The 24,628-nt window shown below is 41.5% G+C and overlaps 1 protein-coding gene across 5 annotated transcripts in view; it reads right to left on the minus strand.

The window, feature by feature from the left end:
* Positions 1 to 3,197: 3,197 nt before the first annotated feature.
* The window catches only part of LOC135904930 (mediator of RNA polymerase II transcription subunit 12-like protein), a 210,016-nt gene continuing 188,585 nt past the window's right edge, over positions 3,198 to 24,628 (minus strand). For 2 of the 5 annotated variants that reach the window (XM_065435944.2, XM_065435936.2), the window contains exons 40-42: positions 23,733 to 23,750; positions 16,642 to 16,921; positions 3,198 to 12,806 (exon numbers count right to left, since the gene is read on the minus strand). In XM_065435944.2, coding sequence (XP_065292016.2) covers positions 12,350 to 12,806; positions 16,642 to 16,921; positions 23,733 to 23,750 — 755 coding nt within the window. In that variant the 3' untranslated portion in view covers positions 3,198 to 12,349. Of the gene's footprint in view, positions 12,807 to 13,500; positions 13,615 to 16,641; positions 16,922 to 23,732; positions 23,751 to 24,628 lie in introns of all 5 variants that reach the window. The other 3 variants (XR_010565259.2, XR_011511295.1, XM_065435949.2) reach the window with 3 other exon arrangements.

Genomic DNA, 24,628 nt, shown 5'->3' on the forward strand with positions numbered 1-24,628 from the left:
GTTGTTCTACTAACTCTATGCAATAGACCACCTCACAAATTGTGAAAGCCACCCATCGTACTGCTTTCATAGGACTGTGGTTAACCACCTACATTTTGACCTCTTCAACAACTTTTGAAAATAAAAAACAGGTTTGCGTTGTTGTACATAAATTTCTTATATTTGTACCATGTTTTTCCCAAAGTACATGCCTATGTTGTGGCTGGCTGGCCTACGTTGTTGTTCTGTTGATAGACTAGCCAAGCTAACTCATCGAAAACGAAGGCTTATCTGCACATTGTAAGTCAGGAAAAACTTAAAACAATAAAAAAGTATACTGCACTTCAATACTAAAAAAAAGACCAGGAACAGCGTACACTAGTAAAAGGTCACATGGTTGACCTCTTGTGCAGCTTCATGCTTGTGCCATGTGGGGCGCCAGAGGTAATTTTTTGTGACTTTTAGTGATGCATTAAAAATATTTATTTATCCACATTTAATGAGAAAAACATGGCTTGTTTTAGCCACTACGATAGGGAACCATTCCATTAGCGGGGTTATCTCGATTCATGTTCTAAGCGGTTCTCTGTCCCTTTAAGCTCGTATTGACTCGTCTCAGGGTGGAACAACGAGGATCATATGTGCAGATATGTAGGTTTTCTATAAGCAATGTACCTTTTCCCCATTATTTAACACTAACAACGATCTATGGGTGTAGATGTCGATGTAAGCAAGTGCACTGCTTTGGTAAATGTGACGCAGAAGGCTGCACTAGAAGGCTTCTTGAACATACAAAATGTCTAAAAAATGTGTAAAAAAAATTAAAAAGTGAGGTGCAAGTGCAGAAGTCAGCGACAACAAACTCCAAGAAAGCCGCATCGGCAGGCAGAACTCGTTGTGCCCTTATCGGCCACACTGTTAGCACAACAGCGCACTCACGCCTGCTCACCCAGTAGTCGGTGAATGCTACATGGCTTTCATGAATGACATGCTGCCCCGGAGAAGCCATTAATAATTATTCACAGTCCAGGAAATGCACAATCAACGTGCACTCATCATGGGCGCAGGTACATAAATCAACTTGCGAAAGCCCGGCACTCTTCCAAAACATTTCCAGTGGCGTGCGGCAGAGGGCAGCACAGGAAAATGAAAAAAAGCGGATTACCTGTATGTACTTTACTTTGGCTAATAAAATATAGGGGCAAGAATTCGCCCTCGTAATTTATTTAATGCCTTGCGAGCGTGCACGCGCTTTAACGCATGCTAAAGCAACTGGCAACCTTTCAGCATTAAAACGTGTGGAATCACAAAACACGACATGATCGACCTTGTAGAAATGCGCCACAGTGCCACAGTACGACGAGAGATGTGCAGTGAATATCGGCCATGAACATGTCTCGCAGCTTCTCTCGTCATCGTGAGCTAGAAGATTTGTGCGCTCACTTTTTTACAAGTAAATTGTTGCTATGTGTACCTGATGTGTCAAGTGTCTCAAACCACTGGCTTTGCACAAGGGTTATTCGTCAATATTGCTTTTACTCAACCACTTTACGCATGCGTCCGTGGCCTAGTAGAACATCGGGCTTCTGCGTTGGGGCAACCAAGTTCAAAACAAACAACCGTAAATGTAATTTCCTTTTATATACATATCCCTATAAAGATATATGGCTATACATATTGTGGCGTGATTTCCACGAGTCGTGGGGACACAGTGTTTTGATTTCAATGTGTGCCTGTGCAGTCGATAGCTAAGAAAGCTTCGCTTTGAAAGCAGCATTCACACAACTGACATGGTTTATTAAAAGTAGTGGAATTATTACTTCCAATGTGCAGTATAAGACAATATACAATACCCAGCAATTACAGGCCTATCTCACTAACAAGCATTTCATGTAAAATTCTTGAGCATATAATATATTCACATTTGGCTGAGTTTCTAGAATCAATCTCCTTTTTTAACCTCCGTCAACATGGTTTCCATAAGTTCTTTTCCTGTGAAACACAGCTCTTAACATTTACTAACGATCTCTTTGCAATTTCTGATCTAGGTACCGACACTGACTGCGTATTTCTTGATTTTGCCAAAGCCTTTGACTCTGTGACCCATGATTTACTTCTGCTTAAGCTGTCTCAACTTAACTTGGACGCGAATGTACTCGAGTGGATAAAAAACTTTCTTTCTAACAGGACACAGTTTGTAAACACTAATAACTGTAATTCTCGGTTTTCTAATGTACCAGCAGGTGTTCCTCAAGGGTCAGTCCTGGGTCCACTTCTCTTTCAAATCTATATTAACGATCTTCCGAACTGCGTTCTTTCCTCTTCCATAAAGCTTTTCGTGGATGACTGTGTTCTTTACCGTAAAATTACTAATCCTTCAGATTCCCAAGAGCTGCAGGACGACCTTAACCGCGTAATTGAGTGGTGTTCCAATTGGTGCATGCAGCTAAATTCAAATAAATGCAAGGCCATGCGTATATCTCGCAACACTGCCATGCACACCTACTTTATTAATGGTGCACCTGTGACGTCATCTTGGCACTCGCATATCGACTATGTTACTAAAAACGCTAATAGCATGCTTGGTTACTTACGCCGTAATTTTAGCTCTGCCCCTTCTTCCGTGAAGCTAACTCTTTATAAAACTTTAGTTCGCTCCAAATTGGAGTATGCTTCAGCCATTTGGGATCCGACTCAGTCTTCATTAGTTTCTACTCTTGAAAGTATTCAAAACTGCAGTGCACACTTTGTCTTATCTAATTATTCTCGCTACGCAAGTATTTCTTCAATGAAACGAACTCTTAACTTACCTGATCTTTCGTCACGCCGCAAATCTTCCAGTCTCTCCCTTTTTCACAAAGTTTTTCACTTGAACCCCCTTTTAAAAGAGACCCTTCTTGCCCCTTCGTCTTATATTTCTGCCCGCACTGACCACAGCCTTAAAATCGGGGTGCCATTGTGCCGTACTAACCGGTACAGTGACTCATTCATCCCCAGGACAAGCACGGACTGGAATCGCCTTCCCGCCTCAATCGCACTCATCACCAGCCCTACTAACTTCAAGAACGCCGTTCAGAATGCCCTTTGTTGATAATTTTGTTATTACTTTTTTTGTTTGTATTTTTTACTGGATTACTTCTTGTTTTGACTCCACTCCTTTCTGAAATGCCTTCGGGCCTTGAAAGTACGTGAAATAAATAAATAAATAAATAGACATCTTGAAATGACGACATTATTTATTCAAAGCTTTAAGACTCAATTTCTATGCACATACCAGTTTATTGTTCAGACTTTCTTTTTAACGTTATGTACAGTCTCTTATGACAACAAATAATTTAACAGTAAAGACTCTTAAAACAGGATTAAACATCCCCACAAAAGTTTGTCTAAGCAAACGGTCATGTACAGAACCACATCCTACAGTGACAGCAGCGAGGCATAAAAAATCAGACCTACAAAAATAAATAAGAAAATACTACAGTCACAGCACAAGTTAAAACCATGTGCAGGCCCTGTATAACCACCTACAAAAAATAATAATAGTAAAAACAATCCCTCGTGGATATATCGAGAGAAAATGCAAGGCATAAAAGGCCCAGTTTCATATGGTATGTGAAATATGAAAAGTATATATGTATGTATGTATATACAGAAACTTATGTCAAGAAAATCAAACAGTAAAGCAGGAACTGCATAAAATGCAGTTGCACATACAATGCTGGGGAAGCATAAACAATGATGGACACATACATACATAAGCCCACTGCTGATAACACATTGCATTAACCACAGTGTTCTAATTTTCTGTCCAAGTGTCTAGCAATGTGCATCATGGAAAGCATAAGAAAAGCCCTTCGGTAAGAGACTCGCAGCCGGTACAGATCAGGTGCGCTCAATACCCAAATGTAATCTAAATATCTTGCTGCACAACCACAATCTGAACAGAAACCAGGGCCATTAACACAGGACAAATAATCAAGGCAATGTGCAAGGCCCTATCAAAAGTAGCCAACATAAATTGTGCTAAAAAGAAAACGTTGAAATGAAGCAAAACAAGTTCAACCAGTCCACATGACCCCAACCTTGTAAACACACTACAAGCAAAGTCTAATGGTTTCCTTGAAGGTGGATGGATGGTAACGGCTATTGTTGTGACCACCCCAAAACCGAGAAAAAGCTTTACGTAAAAGTGGACATGGTACAGGACAGTTCAAATGAACAGCTGTTCACTTATCTGAAGATGACAATGCAACTTTGGTACTCTGTTTACATAAGAAAAGTCTAATCAGCAAGATACAAATTGCTTTTCTTTCAATAAAGTGGTACCTGTTGATAAATGTAAATATTTGTGTCCATTTTTCCACACAGCCCTTTATTTTCCACTTCATGTAATAAAATTCCATGGCATTCTGAGAAAAAGAAAATGTTCTCCTCCCACAGTCCAAAATGCCAAGCAGAGAGAGTTCATTACTTGCTTCTTTCTGACAATGACAAAGCTACAACAATATAAAAAAGAAAAGAAATTCATCACAGCTGTTAAAGAAGGTTTCCACAGGAAAAGAATCTGTTCAAACAGCCACAAATAAAAAGCCCTGCTTGGCAGTGGTGGTTGAAGCCCATAAGCATCATACTTTCTCTTTTTATCAGAAAGGAAATATAATTGTGTAGGTTTGTATAAGTACAGTGCAGCCTAATGACATCAGATTTGCAGCTGTAAAATTTTTTTTCTTATGTACTGCAATCCTACAAGGGCTAAAGCAGTGACAACCGTCTGCTGCTATAACAGCAGACACCATCTGCCTGAAATTGCCAACTGCTGCACACAACTGTAGTGAGGAAAAAATATCTCATCCAGTCAACTACATAGAAACATGTGTCCCTAGTTTTCTTCACTGCAGCTGCTCAGAAGACCTCAAACAGTCATCCTCACTCACATATACACTGTATCAAAACACTCCAGGTGAGTGCTGTGTCTAGCATTCAAAATAATAGGGGCATCCAATGTGAGAAAAAACTCCTACAGTAAAACCTTGTTAACACGTACCTGCCTAGTAAGTAATTCTGGTTTAAATATAGTCTCGATGAATGCCCCACCCTGTCGCCATTGAACCTAATGTGTTGGCTGACCCCTCAAGCCGTAGCCACTTAGCACATGCAAAACAGTTAATGTGTAGTATTTATGTAATTTTTCGGCGTATACAAGTACAGAATCGGCAAAATGTTGTGCGCACAGGCCATAAATAGTGAAATTGCAGCGTATGGACCCTTCACGAACTGCAGTCACCACTGATAGTGATGTCAAAACATTGTGGCCAAGACGTGTTTCCTGCTCACATAGCTTCAGGCGTTTATGCGTCGCCTACAACGACAAGGTGCAAGTGGATGATGGTCCTGCTGCATCCGACGCACCGCTTGCGTTGACCATCATGAGTGCTTTCGCAGAGAATTGGGGCCTGATGGAAAAACTGGCTCGTGGCCTTGCTGAGTTTGAGGCTGCCTTCATCGCTGCAAGGCGACCATGGTGGCGAGTAAAAATCAAAATTTTTTTACTGCCTGCTCGCATTAAAAAGAAGGAAGAAAAAGAGAAAAATGGAACAAAGAAAGAAAAAAACACTTTTTTGTGTATTTATTTGAATGAGAATTAAGATGTTTTTTTTTTCTGGCTAGTAAGTCTACAGTCTCTCATCAGTCATTAATTAGTACATCACTTAGTGCATACATGATACACATTTCTATCCAACTACGTATCAATGACAATTTACTGTAGTTGGTATTCAAGCAATGATTACTGGAGATATACCAAATGTGTTGTAAATAAGAGCGCCAGCTACACATGAATATTCTTGTTAAACTGATTCTGACTGACAATCACAGATGGCGCCAGTGTTCTGCTGCAGTAGAATTGCAACATTTTTGCCTGGAATTGCCACAGATGACACATGCTACTGATTTATTATGAATAAAAAAGGCAGGAAACGCCCCCATAACTATTAGACTGTCTGCTCCATGAAATGGCAAATCTGTGAATTTGGAGTGCGGGCAAGCCGGCAGTTTTGCAGGAAGTCATGTACACCCAACACTCTTAATTTTCATAACATTTGATATGGGCTTAAACCTCACCCGCAGATATGCGATGAGAAAATGCGCATCACTGCAGATATGCGTTATATCACTATTGTGATCAAGAATGAACAGTGCAGTGTCTTTCAGTCTCCAACAAATAGCAGGAGCAATTATTGATACTATATGCAAATCAGGCATTTCATTTCATATTGGTCCACATTGCGCATGCCTGCACGAGGAACACCTTCACGAGGTGAACCACTAATCACACTCTTGTTTGCTGAACACTTCATGTTGTTATAGATATCAGATGGATGTGCACTATTCAAGCTGCACACAGATAGATCTGAAAAATGTCATTTTCAATATACAGCATATACTGCATCAATGTACTTGAAATATACGTTAGACATGTTTAAGCCATGTGTATTACCAGCATAATTGATGCATCTTCAAAACATATACAGGGTCTAGAACGAACAGTGCTCAAGACAGAATGCTGAGAGCACAAGAGACAAGGTGCCTTGTTTGTTGTGCTCTCATTGTACCATCTTAAGCGCTGTTTGTTCCCGTCCTAATGATGTATCAACCAGCCCAGTTTAGAACACTCCTGCACACACAAGATGTTCTGGTGAGTGTGCACAAAGCTTAAATTTTAAAAACAACATTGTTTTGAAGCCTTCCTTGTGGGGGTGAAATCAAGTGTGCATTGCTAAGAGCCATCTGGAGAAGCTATCAGTATCCTCCGCACATAGCCAAATTAGCTAACTAGCAAAATTATTTACCTAAGTCTTTATTGATATTATGGCTGACTTAGCAAAACAAAAGTTCTAGAGTAGCATTGGCAACTCAACATTCAATTGTTTGGGGCCCGCCATAATTTCCTTTTGCATGCTGTAGAAGTGCTCATCTTAAACACTCCATGAATAAATTAGGCAAGCCCAATGCATGATCCTGCTATTCGTGAGGTGCTCATTTTGCTTGTGCCACTGTTTGTCTCTTCATCTCACTTAGAGGGACATACTGGTTAACTATTCTTTCAAAGCTTTATTTTCATTCCTTCAATGGAACGATTCTGATAACGTCACAAGTTGCAATTTATGTTCTAGCATTTACACTGTTTAATAACCAAAAAAGTTATAAAGAGTTTCAATGATTATGTATTTGGCTCATTCAGAATGCCATGTATTTTTTTCTCTATCAATAAACAATGAATAATACAGGAGGAGATGCTGTCATAATCCATGACATCACTGGAAGCTGATGTGGGAACTTCATAAAGGGCACTGCTACGAGTCTTTTGCTTTTGCATATTTTCCAACTTCCAAAGCGTCTCCTCCTCATGGTAAAAGCAGTCTTTTAGGTATTCTAAAAACAATTTACTAATGCAGCTTATCTTCATGTTCTTGTTTAGCGTCCCATCCAGTCCAAAGGATGGTTTTCATACTGATAAGTAACGAATGAAAGCTGTTGAAGCCATTTAGTGTTTCTCAGGAACCAGAATGCATATAAAGTCGAACCTCGATATATCAAACAGCGTGGCGAAATAGTTCGATATAGCCAGAATTCAATATATAAAATTAAGCAAAAAACACGTAAAAAACTTGTACAAATCAATCAATGAACCAATCGTTCAACCAACCAACCAACCAGCCTCAGTTTAAGTTGGGAGCGGGGCAACATCAGCGTATAAGGGATCAACCTACGTAGCGTATTCATTTGGCTGCTACTTCCGCTGCGATCTCCATAGCCGTCAATCGAAGCATTTTTAAACAATGTCAATAACAAAGTATTAAGTGGCGTCTGCCATGACATCTATGAGTGAGCCCAGTCAATGTGTGCTGTTGCGCATCTTTGTGAAAGCAAACTGCCATTCCTCACGAGGTGCACCAGACGCAGAGCGTGGCACCGAGGAGGTATCAGTGCGGCAAATGCGATGTGTCACCGGCATTGTTGAACTAGCAAAGCCACCGCGTGCGTATGCCGTTATGTTCAAATGGCACCCTCGGCGCAATCAATATGTGCAGCAGCTATAGCACGCAGCAGTTCGGAACGCTTGTCGCACCACCGCTGTCTTCGAGGTTGTTGCGGGAAAGCTCGCTGCCTGTCAACAGAGCGCACGTGGTGTGGAGTGGCAGAGTTCGATATATTCATTTTATGTCCGACCCCGTTCGAAATAAAAAATTAAAAATCCATGCAATTTTCTATATATGCAATAATTCAATATATCCGTGTTCGATATATGGTGGTTTGACTGTACTTGGTTAGCACAGCCAGGCGAAACCAATTGCTGGTATGAATTTCACAGCTGCCAGCTAGAAATTCAATGCATCACAATTTACGGGGTGACCCAACCATATCAGGCAGATTAGTTTGTTTGCTGTGACATAAAGAGCAATGTTGCAGGGCTGCAGGGCTTGGAGGCAGGCAGTTGCGTGGGCGTTTGCTGAACTTGAAATACATTTTCTTTTTCTATGTTGGATATGCGAATACTACAAGAATTTTTAAATTTTTTGAAAATGCACAGAAACATCATAAAATCTGAAACATCACACTAACGTGAGATTAGCTATGGTGAAGCGGCAAGTTACAGTTATTATAAAAGGATTTGGTACTACTAAATTGCTCATGTTGCACATCAATTATTCAATCACTTCTAACTCTTTTATGGTCACATCAACTTTCAAGCTTTAAACCTCCGCCCCAAGATGGAAGCTTGACAGATACAGTCTACGCACGTTACAATGGATTTGCGTACAACAGAGTTTCAGATATAACGAACCATATTTCCACCTTAGTTTACTCTACCTATTTTATTAATGCAACGAAGTTCGCTTTTAACGGACCACACTACAATGAACTATCGGTTACAGCAGACGAAATTAGTGTCAATTTTTGTCAAAATCGGCCGTATAAAACGAACTTTTGCTGAGTTGACACAGGCTAGCAACTGACTTGTGAGAGTCAGCCGACGATCGCAGCTCAATATCATGCACGCGCAAGGCACGGGGGGTGGGTTCTACTCCAGTGAGGCCGCGCGGGTGCCGCATCTTGAAAGCAATCAGCCATGTTTGCAGAGTGCACATAGTGCCAATAGCTTTGTATGCACTTTGCTTATGAAGTTTCATTCGCATTGAAGCGTGAGATGCACGACGGTTAATGCGATCACTGCTGCTGCTGCAATTCCTCACCCCAATGTTTTGACAGCGACTTTCAGCATTCATTGAGCGAGATGTGTTCATGTTTACCTGCGTGTGCTTGACACCTTGCTTGTTAATTTAGTTAGTAAGCGAATGCTTACAACTTTATAGCGCCAATAAAACTGCTACCCTTACTTCGCATAGCTGTTTACTAATTTGCTATTGCAATCGCTGCTTCGCCTTTTGCACAACTTTGTTATTTTCTTTGTTTTACTTTCGATGTTCATCACTCACTCTTCGTGATTACGTTGTTACACATTGCGATCAAGGTTTTGGAACTAGGGCATTTCGGGTTTTACGGACTTCAAATAAAATGGACATACTTTGGCGGATTATCATCGTCCATTGTAACAAGAGTCGACTGTATTGCCACATTCATGAATCATTCACACGATCAACCCTACAGGTGCCCTTGACTGAAGAACTCATATCTTTAACTGTCATTATAAATGAGAAGAGCAACCCAAAAGATATAACTAAACCACTATCACAAGGAAGCGTTGGAATCAGTGATGAGTTGTTTATGAAAAACTTTTTTTGGAAACGTTTCACTCACCCAAAGCATGCTTGAAAAGCATAAAAATATAAAAGCAAAATGTGTTATTTAAACAAGCTGGTACGTGAACAGAACTTTTGGACAACATATTCTACTTGTATTGGGCTACTTCGAACAAGCTGTGCCACTTATTAGGGCTTATATTAAAAAAATTCTGAATTGAGAAAGACGAGCCTGGCATTGTGCGTAACAACACTGGGTGGCCGAATGACACAGGGCACAGCACCACATTGTGCCCTGTAGGTTTCAAATTTAAAATCATGTCCCCTTTTCATGTATGTCCTCCTATTTTCTTTGAGTCTATTTTATTGTAACTTCGCTCCCTTATCTATTCTCTTACCCTGTTTCCTTCCCACAGTTGATTTGTCCACTAGGATGTGAGACGGTTGACCCGTCCACTGGGATGTGAGACACTTATGATGGCCAAGGTTCTTCCTTTCCTTCCTCTTTTTTGTCCTTTTTGTATTAGTTTACCACAACCACTACTTCAGGCATGAAATTTAAGGACAAGTTTGGCACTCATTTTTCCTGGCAACACTTTACCTCTTACCACTGTCTGCCAAACAGATACAAATAAATAGTTCTAGAAGACTACTCTACAAGTCTAAACTTATTTTGTGTTCCTCTTTAGTGCCCTTTTAGCAGCCACACATTGTGCATTTATTTTCATGTGTGCTTAGTTATGCTGCATAACAAACATGTTGATTGACATGAGACAAATAAAGCCCCACATTTAACAGCAGCTGCAAGTTCTTGCACCTGACCATTCAGTGATAAGAACCTAATACAGCAGTTCATTTCCTTCTAAATTTGTCAGCAGGAAACTTTGTTGCTGACTGTTTGGTTCATAACTGAAGATTAACTATAAATGCACACTGACAGGGGCAATAGAAGAAGAACATAAATAGACGTTAACTGTGTTCAACAATGGCAATAAAAGTCTGTCCTTAATAATATTCGTTTATGTGTATAAATCTACCATCCTCATGCATTTGCATAGCAGTCAAATGTTAATGTCAGGTGGGTTCTTCCACACACACTACAGAGATTTAGATGAATGCAGAATCGCCTGCATAGAACTGTTCTCAGCAAATTCTTTGTATCATTTATAACACAACAACTTTTCCAGTGACATCAAAAGCTGCCTAGAGTGCAGCATAGTTATGCAACTAAAACAGAGTAAAAGCAAGCTTCACTTTTTTGACATTACTCCAAAAGTAACAAAAGAAGTGGTGCGCACAAGTAGCAGCGAGGCAAAATTCTTCATGAGAAGTCAACATAAAATGCTGGTATGAAAAGTGTGATGATACAACTGAGTTTGCGACAACAGGCACAGTTGTGGCTTTAGCTTGCTTCGGGACAAAGGCTCTTGCCAAGAACCAGTGGGAGGCTTAAGTGGGACCCTGAGATTTCATATAGGGGCTGCAAGTATAGAGTTGGTACAGCTATTATGGCTGACACAGCCAAACAGACAGGCACTTTTCATCTGTGCACAATGTCACCGGAGAATTGCCAAGACTGATCCCTACTGGATCCAACACGATTCTCGAAAAAGTGCACGTAGAACTGCATGCAACTGCATTGAGATTGCTCATTCTAGTGTCATTAAATGGTACAAATGTACAAATAAGTTTCGGAGGTGCATACTTGCGACTCTCACAACATTCCGTAAACTTTACGGTTCATGCAATTTTGAATCTGGACAATAACAATTTGTTTTTCTTTTTGCGTTACTTATTATTCATATACTTGTATATCCTAGAGCTATTACCTCGGTTTTTTAACTTAATTAGTAAGCTTATTCTTGTTTTTTATATATTCTGTTCAAACTGATATTTGCTATTGCTTACATATTTTCTATATAGCCGTCCTAATTGTTGTGCTAGACAAGCATAATTATTTTCTATGTTTACTGTCAATGCATATGTACTACCAATCTGTAACTTGCTTAGTTAGACCGCACTCTTTTCGCTGTTTGCCATTTATAGGGAGCACGGACCCAGTCAAGCCTGCTGAAGGCCTTTTGTCCGCACTCCTAAACAGCCCATGATATTTGAATAAAGTTTGTTTGTCTGGTTGTTTGTATAACCCCTCCTACTAGTGCACTGCCACACAACAATCTGTGAAGGGGGGGCTTATGGCTAGGCGCAGCTGTGGCACCAGTACACAAGCGTGTGTCATGCTTTCGACATCCCACAAGACAGCGTTAGAATGCCCTTTGATTTCATGATTGTGCTTGCATGCATTTGCTTTCTCTATAACCATTAATCTGATGGCACTGCTACGATATAGGCTACTATTGTGGCTGCCATTTAAACAGTAGTAAGACGTTACCTGCAACTCAGTGTGGTCCTGCATGTTGTCCGGCAGAGTGATACCACTTTTGCTGCTACTGCGTTCACACATAGCTTACACCCCGGCTGCTGCCATGAAGACTACCAATATGGCAGCAATGGCCTCAGATTACCGCTGTATTATAGCTCTCTAGTTCCTCTTTTAGGCTGTTGACACGAAAGCTGCCATTTGCAATGGTGGGCGGAATCTGTGGGCTTCAGTAGGGACCCTGGTGCTGGTATGCCGAATGTTGCTGTGGCGGTCCCTGCGGCTGTTGTTGCTGTTGGGGTGGTACCTGGCCACTGCCCGAGAGCTGCCGCTGCAGCTGAGCCACGAGCGCTGCAGTCTGCTGGTGCTGCTGTTGCTGCTGGTGGGGTGGCGGGGGCTGGTGTTGCTGTTGCTGCTGCTGCTGCTTGAGGGCCATGAACTGCTGGTGGTGCATGGAACTGGCCATCAGGCCAGCCGCACTAGCTGGGGTCGCACCAGGCGCACCCCCGCCGTAGCCACCCCCGCCCGGGATCGCGCCCCCCGGGGGCGCCCCAGCCCCACCCTGGGGGCCGGGGCCGCCTCCACCGGGACCCCCGAGGTGGCCGGCCCCTGTGGAACCCACCATGGGGCCGCCAGGGTGGCCTCCTCCGCCACCGGCTCCTCCTTGACCAAGGGCATATTGTGGCCTGCATGCCATCGTTGCATCGCAGACAGTGCACTGATCAGGTTGTGCTCGCAGCCAGCTCACACGACTGCATGCAAGTCTAATTTTAAAAGAGTACTGGGGAGGTATTCTGTAAGGGTCCACCTAGTGGACATGTCCATTTCGTCTGCTGTTGAAATTCTGATTAGCTAGGCTGGGCTGCGCGTCCACAGCAACCAGGCACCATAGCCAATCAGAACTTCAGCAGCAGATGAAATGGACATGTTACAATACCTCTCCTGACATTACATTTCTTTACTTATAATTTTTGTGCATTAAATTTAAATTCAAGTTCTTTAATGCTCAGAAAAAGTACAGTAGACTAAAAGATAAAGATAGAATCACAATTTCAGTCCCACATCTCCTTAATCAGGGAAGCAAAAAATTAATTTAGCAGGGTACTATGTTGGCCGAGTTGGTGCACAGCTAATGAAAGTATTGTGGTGCAATGTGAAATAACACAGTATGCAGTTTGGCACTCTTGTCGACCACTGTAGCTGAGGAACCATGCCACAGATACGTAGAATGCATTACACACTGCCCTTTCAGAACACGAGTGAAATATGCTATAGTAATGCACCTTGGTAGGATTTCTTAAAGCATATGTCTACATACCCTAATAAGAAAGTTATCACACAGCAAGCAATGCACAAGCAGGCTGAGTTGTTAGTATTTGCCTTGTGGCACAAAATGCAGGCAAAGCTGGCCTTGTGAGCAAGCATCAGGAGGCAGGTGAGCGAAGCTTCGTTTTCCACTTCAACAAAGCAGGATTTCAAGCTGACAGGCATGCGCTGCAGAGCAAGTAAGAGACACATGAGCAAACCTGCAGTTACAAGGCATAGACAAAAACAAGCAACAGAGGATAAATAAACGACAATGCACAGACAAGCTCTAATGCAAAGCAAGGAAACAAAGACAGAAACATATAGGGGAAGAGCACAAACATAAGGTGACAGATATTCAGAAGGGCACCCTATGCAGAAATGACTGAGCATGACAAAGTGTACTTCAATGCTTCATGCTATAGAAAAAGAAACACAAAAAAAAAGTATCACATCACAGATACATATGTGGCAACTTAACATAGGAAAACAAAATTACTTTTTTGCTCTATAATACAGTGATCTTAGCATACAGAAGTGCAAACTTTATGTGTGGTAGATCGGACATTACTGCCAAGGCAACATAGCTAAGTATGATGCCAGAAACGTTAAGGGTTGAACACACTTTTGCAACAACCTAATCAGCGCTTGCATGATAAAATACTTAAGCAGTGCATACTATTCGCACACGAGGAAAGGCCATCACTAGCAGAAACAATGCTTGAGATTTCTGTATCCACTTCTCTTTTCTTTAAGTCAAGCATGCATAAAAACACAGATGCTTCATTTAGAATTTACCTTATACATAGCTGCCACTCTCGCACTTTGATTGTTAAATTTTTTTCCCAACAGCATTTTGTTACCTGCATTCTTAAATACACTGGAATCTCGATGATACGATCACGGCTAATACGAATCTCCGGATGATATGAATTTTTCTGTGGTCCTGGCCGAGCCCCATTACTTTGCAACGTGCTAGAGAACGGTTGTTACTAATCAATTTTCGACCCCCGTTGGTTGATACGAAAATTACCAAAGACACTTTGGAAATTGTAATGTGTCTTGGCGAAAGCCAGACGCTGCTGCCGTCTGCGCACCGCTTCTCTGGCTTTGCTGTTCAGTGACATAGCCAGTCGCTGTTGCCATCTGCGCTCCAATTCATTCGCTTTGGTGTTCGGCGATATTGCCTATCGCTGCTGCCGCTTTCATTCTGCTTCCCTGCCTTTGGTACCCGGCAATCTAATAAGTCGCTGTTGGCATTTCTGTTCTGCCTCCCTTGCTTTCGCATCTGGTGACATGTTCAGGTGTCGCACGTGCATTCGCTCCTTGTTCTTCTGGTGTTTGGTGTTGGGGGAATCTGGCATCTGCTGCCGCTTCCCCGAACCGCTTGGCGCGGAATCACTGGGCCGCTTCAAAGCCATGCGTCTCACTCACTCGACTGCAACAAAACGTGTGGCGAAGGAGCGGCCATAGATGGAGCGGTGGTGCAGCCATGTGCAGCTGCCACCGCCGATGCGCACGCGCGCTCGTTCTACTGCTACTATGCGACGTCATGGTTGCTATGCACAGCTGCGCCCCCTCCCCCCACCAGCGCGCCAGTTGCTAAGGGGGGGAGGAGGTTGCGCCGCTGTGCGGAGAGGCCACATTCGGCATGATTCCAGCGCAAGGACGGATGCAACCATGAGCATGAGCCATTAAAGGCTTTCGCCTTAATAGGAAGCTTTAGCTTGGGTGCTCCTATCTAAATACATGTAAAAGGAGAATTCGTTTTCCTCGGCAACCACTGCACCAAATTTGACGAGGTTTGTTGCGTTTAAAAGAAAAACTGAAAATCTAGTGACTGTTGGTTTCGAATTTTTTATTTAGCTCCTCAATTGTTTATTAAAAATTGTCAAAAACGGAAAATTTTCAAAATACGAAACTGTCAAGTTTACAACTCTGTAACTCAGAAATAAAAACCATAATGCAGTTCTATGAATTGCGTCTAATAGTACATCTAAAGCGGACAAAATTGATGTGCTATGCATGAATCTCAAAAAATTTAGTAATATGGAAATACAGCTTTTGCAGAACCTTTGTAAACAACATAACAAATTCACGTAAGATATAAAATGACATACCCAATTTGTTCGCTTTCAATGGTCTAATGGATGCCATTTACAGAACTGCGATGTCTGTTTTTGATGCAGAGTTATGAATTTGTAAGCTTCGTTCTTCTATTTCTTTTCGAATTTTTGAAAATTCCTTTAACAAAAGTAAGGCCCTAAATAGAAATTCCGCTTCCAACAGCCACTAGATTTTACCCTTTCTAGTTTGGCTGTCAGATGCAGCAAACCTGAACGTGTGCAGTCTGACAACAACCGTTATAGCATGCAGTACCGTTAGGGTTACTGCTTGTCACTGTTTGGGATGGAAACACTGTAGTGAAGAAAAATACTTTCTGAGAAAATATGCAATGACTGATAACCATTCACAAGGAAAAGTCAAAAGCAGTCATGCCTTACATAGTACAGGCCATCCAACTGCGCCTCACGTTCAATCAATTCATGGATTCAGCGTAACTAAGAATATATAGGCAGCTCATTGGTGGACAAGTACTGCTCACCAAGCTACTTGCCACACTTTTTTTTTTACTGGCTTGACTAAAGGCTGTTGCAAAGATGCATGACCTCACATTAAAAACAACTTGCTCAATTAACAACACTGTCCGCAATACTTATACTTGTACTGTATGCACAGACAATACTTCTTCTTTATTATTTCTTGTCTTCCCAGAACTGCTTCTTGTATTATATGCCCACATTTACAGTGCGCTAGTCAGACTAGAGATATGTAATGCCAACAGTGGTTGAATTAGGTGGCTCAAATGTGATCTGAAGATTTTGTGTGGTTAAATACTGTTGTGCTATTACCTCCATTTTTGCAAAAAGTGACAGCATCCCTGGCAACCATCAGCAATTTTGTCATGTGGGCAAGTAAGTATATGCACAACATTCATTCACTCCACAAGTTTCATCATGTTAGTTGGTCAGCGTTTCCACGAAAGAATGATGCATGAGGTGGCTAGATGATCAGTTCTTTGCACCAAAGCTCCAGAGGACAGGCTGCTGCCATAACACCGCTAGGGCTCATCGTAAAGGTGACCCTTTATCTGTACCAGTCATATACAACTAGTGATCCTTCTCAACAATTTCACGGGGCGAGGGGCGGGTTCACCTGTTGGCCAGGTACTGCTGTGGCCCGGGATTCTGCATGCCTGCTGCAGCAGCACTCATCATGCCCATGTTGCCAGACTGTTGAGGAGGCCCTCCCATGGTGTTCCCTGCCCCCCCTGGGTTGTAGCCCTGGCCAAAGCCTGGCGGAGCCGGGCCCATCATGCCACTGCCAGGACCTGGCGGGGCTCCAGTGACGCCAGCCGCCGCGCGGCGCTCCATCAGGGCTTGCGGAGGCGGCCCGCCACCCCCATAGCCCCCACCATAGTTTTGGCTCATGCCCCCTGGGGAAAGGGACGAGTAGCCACCATGGGGAGGCACAACCAGGGATCATCATCACCCACGACAGGGACAGGAGACCGGGCAGGCAGGGGCAAACGAGGAGAGGGAGAGAGAGAGAGAACGAGGCACTAGGATGAGACCACACACACACGCACATGTATGCACGGTTTCTCAAAGCAGGAGGCAATGTTGGCAAACAGATGACCAGAGGTCACACTCTCAAATACTTTTGGCATCAACTTAACTTTTGTATTAGATTATATTTCGCATATGCCTCACTAGAGATACAAGCATACACTGGCTTGAACATGATGACTCTGCTGGCCATCCAGTCAATGCACTCAGCAATTGAACCACACGAAAACAACAGTGATAAGAACTATACCTCTATCACATCTACTATTAGCTTGTTAAGTAGGTGAGTGTGCAGTGAAAACAATGCGCTAGAAACCACTGATCACAAATGAAACCCTTTATGTCAGATATTTACAGATTAGCGTAGCTACACAGAGGATGAAGAGAAAACCACACTGTAACAGAAAAAGAGTAAAACAGTTCATTATTACAAAACTAAGTAAATAATCGCAAAACTTTGATTATGTAGGATCGGCTTCCTCTTTGACCGGTGGGAAGGCCCCCCCCACTCATGCTAGCATGCTCTCTAGACAATTACTGTGGCAATTGCCAATCATGAACAACCGTTATGCAAAGAAAGTTTTGTGAGCACAGCCTATGAATGTTTGCTGAACATCAGCCAGCACGCTGGGACAGGGAGGAGCAAGGAGCCGAGTGCGCTGGCTGCTCGCTGCTGGGTGACATAAACAGAATGTCATCTCTAGGGGTGCAGTCTGGCACTCACTGGAGCCTCCCAGTTTTGGTTTCACGCGCTCCGATGGCCAAAATTGACTGTGCCACAATTCTATGGGTAATCGAATTTTTTCTAGATTCAAAAGTTGATATGGCTTGTACGGAGACCTTGCTTCAATTTCCCCATTATGATGAGCCCACTGGAACTAAATGGTTAAATGTTAAATAATGGATCTTTGTTAATTAGCAACTAATTACCATGTATTTCCAGGGTGTCAGAAGATGTTTTTAATTCTGGTTTTAGTTTCGTTCCACTGAAAAAGTTCCATTGTGGTTCTGCTCCAGGAAAAAAAAAACATAATCTGTAACGATTCATAACGGTTTTGGTTTGCATGAAAAAAACTTTCGAAGCAAAGTAACAATAAAAACGTAGTTCGTATTTATTTTTCTCAATAAGTGAATTATGAATTCTGAGATCATGCTCAGTGCCTTGATTTAAGGCACTAATGCTGACGTTGCCTGACGTCGTCGTTTTAGATTGCTGACTTTCCCCTTGAACCAATAACCAATGAAATATATTTTGGTTTCCCTTCAAAACAAGATAATAAATAATATTTCGGTTGTTTTCGTTCTGGTCAAAAATATAATTTTTCTCGTTTTTGTTTCCCTTCCATTCCAACATGCTGTGTGTCATCGTTCACCTCATCGGCGCCAACATTAATGGAATCTCTCCAAAAGAATTGTCCTTTTATTTCAAAACAGCTATTCTTAAATATAATATTACTGAAATACATTGCTGAAATATATTACTGAAAGTCTTCATAGAAACACCCGGTATATATGTCTGCTACAGCTACACCATGCTGGTACACTTTACCACTGCCACTGAAAGCTAGTAAAGAGAATGAACACAGCTGCAGTAATGCAACATTTAAGTCTGCGTAATGATAGTGCTAAAACTTTCACCCAAAGACTGGTGTGCAACCTCTCCAGGGCATTCTTTGTGGCCTGAATTGAGCCCATGGAATGCATAAATTTTGAACACCCCCCTGCACTTAGATGGCACAATGCTAATTTGCATTTTGGAGATACTACACCCATTTGTATATGCTTCCTTGTCGAAAAGGATAACATGTAATAAATATTTAATAAGCCTGCATGGACCAAAACCAGACTCTGCAAAAGGACAATTAAAGAATTCAATTGTTGGGTTTAACTCTTTTCGTACCACGCCCATAGGGCACCGTTAGCCTGCTAACGATGGTTTGAAACACCGCTTTCGAGAGACCTTCCGCACCGCTCATGGACACACTGTGCTATCGGACGTGAAGGAAGAGAACTACATTTTGTTTTCTAAGCAGTTCACTTTTTCCCCCCAGTCAGTGATTTTCTAAAGCACTTCGAAGTTTTAGCGATCATCATAGTAGAAAGCAGAAATGGCTGCCCACTATCAATGGTTTGAAATGCTGCTTTCGAGACCTTCCGTGCCACCCATGCACACTCTGCGCTATAGGATGTGAAGGAGGAGAACTATATTTTTGTTTTCTAAGCGGTTTGCTTTTTCCTCGCCAGGTGTAATTTTTGAATGCACTCCCAAGTTTGGCAGTGCATTCAAGACAGCTATGCAAAAACAGCCGCCTCCGGGAGTGGTGCGCGAACTTCAAAAGATTGCAGATCTCGTGATTCTGCTGCGTCTGCGGCTAATTTTATTGATGAATCAAGCAGCAGGGAGTCTGAGGATGCTGCCTTTTCATCGAACTTTGACTCTAAGAGTGACGATGGAAGCCAGCTTCGAAGATAGCTAGTCGCAGCCCGGCATGCCAAACTGTAGTGCTTGTACTTAAATTTTTGTAGTGAAATACATGTTCAATAAATTTTTTTTTTCTTTGGTGACAGTGATAGTGATATAAAAAATGTGTAGCAGTCTAATGACTGCTATACATTTTGTATATCTCAAAATCATTGTTTGATATTTTTTTTAGTAGATACAAGCATGTCTTTACAAACTTTGTTCAATTTTATCCCCCCATCTTAATTCTGGCAATCTATATCTTTTTTTTACAAACCTCTTGTTAATAAAAGGTTTATGCATGAAAAGTTCATTCATTCTGCTAGTTGTTTATGTATTACATAAAATATTGAGCGCAGCAGTTCCTTCAGGAAAAAAATCTGACGTAACCTACGAAAAACACGTATTTTCCCCACAGTAGGAAAAGAGTTAAAGTCCTGAAACGGCACAATGGGTCGTTAGTACAATTCAGCATTTTTGGTTAAAAAAAAAGTACATTGAATTTTTTTTCTCCCTCCTGAATTAGCCTTTAACGGAAAATGGTGAGTTCAAGGTCATGTGTCAGCCTGCCCTTTATTTGCATTAATTTTTTTTATTATTTGTGTCTGAATTTTGCGTTCACAAAATGTTATGAATAGCTTACGTAAGCATAATGTGATGTGCCTTCGCAAAGTTGCTTCTGTAAATCTGACAAAGGTGCTACACGGCATCATTTGTTTACGAATCTGGCAACCTCAGAATACAAAAAATTTCAACATTCTATGCCGAAATTTTAAAAAATAAGATAAAATATACTAAGAGTTGTTTAATTACTCAAGGTGTTGATTCTTTTTAAACATTTGCTGATTTTTTCCTACAGGGACACCGTAAATAGGCACTCTGTTATATAATCGTAGCAAGAATAATCTGTGCCACACACAAAAAAATTTAGATATCAAATATTCACGAAATAATCATGTAACAGCTACCAAAATTTGGGTTGTCATTATAAATTGGTTCTGTAAGTTTGTGTCATTGCTGTAGGTAGGCCAGAATCATCAAAGGGTACAAATAATCAATCTATGAAAAACCAGTTGGCGACTGTGTTTATGTTCTTCCTAAGTTGGTCTTGCTCTAAAATTGACCCAAATGAAACACCATAAGATGATTGGTGTCAATACGACATTCCTAAACAGGCTCTTGAAATAGAGCAGCTAACAATAAAAATTTTAAAGTTGGCAGTTATGTTTATGATCAAATGAGTAATAAATAAAGATGAGTCATCCACCCAAACGTAGGTAATTGCTACAAAGGAAACCCATACAGGTACCTCAAAAGAAAAGCCTCGTAGCTGAAGAAAAATTCGTCTTGGTCTGGGACTCGAACCCAGGACCACCGCCTTTTCGGGGCAGCCTCTCTACGATCTGAGCTAACCAGGCTCAGATGCAGATGGAGTCCCGGACTAGGACGAATTTTTCTTCAGCTGTGAGGCTTTTCTTTCGAGGAACTTGTGTGGGTTTCCTTTGTAGCAGTTAGCTACATTTGGGTGCACGTCTCATTTTCCCTTTATTAATTACTTCTCTCCACCTTGCGGGTTTCCGCAGAACTATTATGTTAAACCCAGTGTGTGTGTGTGTGTGTGTGTGTGTGTGTGTGTGTGTGTGTGTGTGTGTGTGTGTGTGTGTGTTTGTGTGTGTGTGTGTTTGTGTGTGTGTGTGTGTGTGTGTGTGTGTGTGTGTGTGTGTGTGTGTGTGTGTGTGTGTGTGTGTGTGTGTGTGTGTGTGTGTGTGTGTGTGTGTGTGTGTGTGTGTGTGGACCAAGGCTTGCACTGCACTGCACTGCAGACGCAACTGATGCCCACTCTCAGCAAACTGCCGCTCCAGCGGCACTGTAATGTCGCTGGCGCTACAGCGCACCTGGGGCAAAGCGGCGGCGCGGAAAACGAACGGCAACGAGGCATGGCCTCCGAGATCGCCCGCACAAAACGAGCAAGCATGTCATCTCAGAGGCCACGAACAAAGTAACATTGCTGGCCTCAGAGCAAAGCGGCGATCTGTCACACCACTAAACACGTGGTGTGTGTTTTTTTCCGACCCGCTAATCGTGGCATGGTCGTCGTCTCTTTTTTTCCAGTCTCGTCAGTTCCGCATGCACACACAAACGACCCACGTGGTGTGTTTTTCATATGCACAAATTCTATTTAACACATTTCCAACACTATGGATGCCATGTCTTTTGCTCCATGAATTGCACTTCAAACTTTTGACTCTGTATGCCATGTCTTATGTTGGTCTAGTGAATATTCAGTTTAGTGAACTATTTCCTTCGGTCCCTTGAAGTTCAATCAAATGAGAGTTAACTGTGTATATATATATATACGCACGCGTGCGCACACACACGCACGCACACACACACGCACGCACACACAGACACACACAAACACACACACACTAGAATGACTATGGGCAACACAAAAGAGTAAGCTTTAAAATGTATAGTCGCGGACAGAATATTATGAACCATGAAATCTAAGAAAAAGCTTAATATCACCGCAACTCACAACGCAATCTGGTATTTGCATTTTGGACCTCAACTAGAATATGCTAACAATGTTGTGGGCAGTTTTACTGGTTACTGTTACAGGCTGCTCGGGAATTGAACGTTTTCGGAGATCCCGTGGTCCATTTTATTCTGTCCGCGACTGTACATTTCTTGCACTAAGTGAGGTCCTACAATTTTACTTCATAAATAAAACTACCCTTTTTCCTCTCTCACCACTTTTTCTTAATTCACACAGCTTTTGAACAGTAGGCAATCTGTTAAAGCCAGCATTGCTTCCTACTTATGGGCTTACTCACCACTTTAAATATCTGAGGCACTAGAAGAATACCAACAAGTGCTCGAAGGATCATCCCCAGGGTTCAACATTGATTTGCCTTGTGATAAACCCCTAAATCAGGTAACACAACTTTGAAGCAGTAATAAAAGATTGACTGGCAAAAGCGTCTCAATGAATGGCATGGAGCTCAGGCAAATGGAAATATGAGGAACATACACACACATACTAATAAACAACCACAATGCCACCAACCCACACAACACAAAATAAAAAAGGAGTTCAGAGACCATACCTTCTGGGCAAACTTTTGATTCAACAGGACAAGGACTGCACAGTTTCAAACAATACTGAGCACACACTCAAGAAAAGAAATGAAAACCTGTGCAATGCTCAACTTACCTGCCTCATGATACTCACTCTCATTCAAATGTAAAATGAACGAACATCATTTTTAACCAGGGCTTTGTTAGACCAGGTGCAAGACAAACCCTGACTTCTGTAGATATGGTCAGGACAAGTAAGTTCACATGTGGCATGAAAAATCAAAATTGACTTACCGATAGCCAACTACCTTATATATATTACACCCAACTACATTAATGAATGTGGCTGTATGAACAGTAACACTTACTCACTGTACTAAAGTAGGTTAAAAAATATAAGAGACCAAGCGCCACTCGCACATGCCCAAAATTAAGCAGCAAACACTAGAATTAAGAACGAAAGCTTCAGTAAGTTGGTTATCTTATCAAAATTAGCCAATTAAGTACCCATGTACATGTTTGATCAATAGAAAGTTAAATGCCAATTGTAAGTTAAATGCCAATTGTAACTTCCTTCAAAATATAAAAAGCCAGACAATAAAAGTTAAGATTTCATAGACAATGCTGGCAGGAAAGGAAAAATCTTTTTATTATACAAACAAAAATATTTTGTGCTGACTACACTGCAAGTTACCATAAGGATAAGACGTCAAGAATAAGCCCATATAATGAAAAACACCTAATTATGGTGCACTAAAGCAGAATAAGCTTTTGTAGTAAACGACAGCAAATTTCCACCAATGAGCCTGTTCATTAAATTTTTAAATTTTCATTCTAGCGTGCAAGCACAATAAATGCACCAATCGTAGGCCATGCATCCAGCAATGAAAATGATGCCAACACAGCACAAATGAGACAGGTAATCTGTGACTGTCATTGCACATCTACCAATGTGGGGAACTTGCAATTTCAAAATTAGTAAGGTAAACACTCACGGTTAAAAGCTAGAGCATGATCGCTTCGAATGCCAGATACAATTTAAGTGGCACAAACAGAATATGATATTGTTAGTAAGAATGATGCAACTTAGTAGTGGCAAAGCACAAAAAAAAAACAGACTTTTGGTTCATGCTCACCCACAGCTCGAAAATAATCTGAAAAGAACCAAAGAATTTGACAGCTCAGCATGCAAGTATGAAGCAAGTCACCTTTTAGATCTTTGCCACACTAGTAACATTAATTTCGACAAAAAGCTCTCACCATGACACTAATACAATCATCATGGGGTAGTAAATTTTGAAATGTAACTTGCAGAAAAAAGTAAGTGAAAGACACCATATTTAAAACACAAATGGATAAAAAAATGTAAATACCATTTAAATGGTTACAGCTAGCTGGTATAAGCAGCTGACAATATCTTGTCCCATTTTGGTTAGCATCGCATACCATAACCAATATTGGCTTTATATGCCTCTAGAAAATTCTTTTCAAACAAACGCAACTTCTCTGCTCGTTTTTACAGCCCAGTTCAACAGTCGATGACAACCTAAGGATAAAGTGGCAGAAACATTACTATCCAATTTGTACAGATGCATCAGCCAATCAGGCTCCCTCATTTCCGTGATGCATGGCAGAGATAAAGTTCTTTAAGTATCAACTTTCTTGGAAGCTGTTTTTGAACAGTGCCGTTCTGCGGGTAAAGCTGGTACTGAATTCTTAGGTTGTCACCAAGTATAATATAATCAGTCCACCAATAGCCAATAGAAAACTACCAGATTCATATGAAACATGAGCGCCTGCTCATTGCCCTACCGTATAAAAAAGAACAAAAGGTAAAAGCCAACCAAGAATTACACAAGAGCCACACAAGCACAAATGTGCACATAGATCTATGAACAAGAAGGGGGTGGGAACCAAGGGGCCCAAATCACATTGGTCACAACATTATGAAGCCAACACAATGAAACCTTCAGTGAAATCTTTGTTATCTTTTGGCTTTACATAGATCTGTGATGCACACATACCTTACATT

The sequence above is a fragment of the Dermacentor albipictus genome, chromosome 1, assembly GCF_038994185.2.
Source record: "Dermacentor albipictus isolate Rhodes 1998 colony chromosome 1, USDA_Dalb.pri_finalv2, whole genome shotgun sequence".
Lineage (NCBI taxonomy): Eukaryota > Metazoa > Arthropoda > Arachnida > Ixodida > Ixodidae > Dermacentor > Dermacentor albipictus.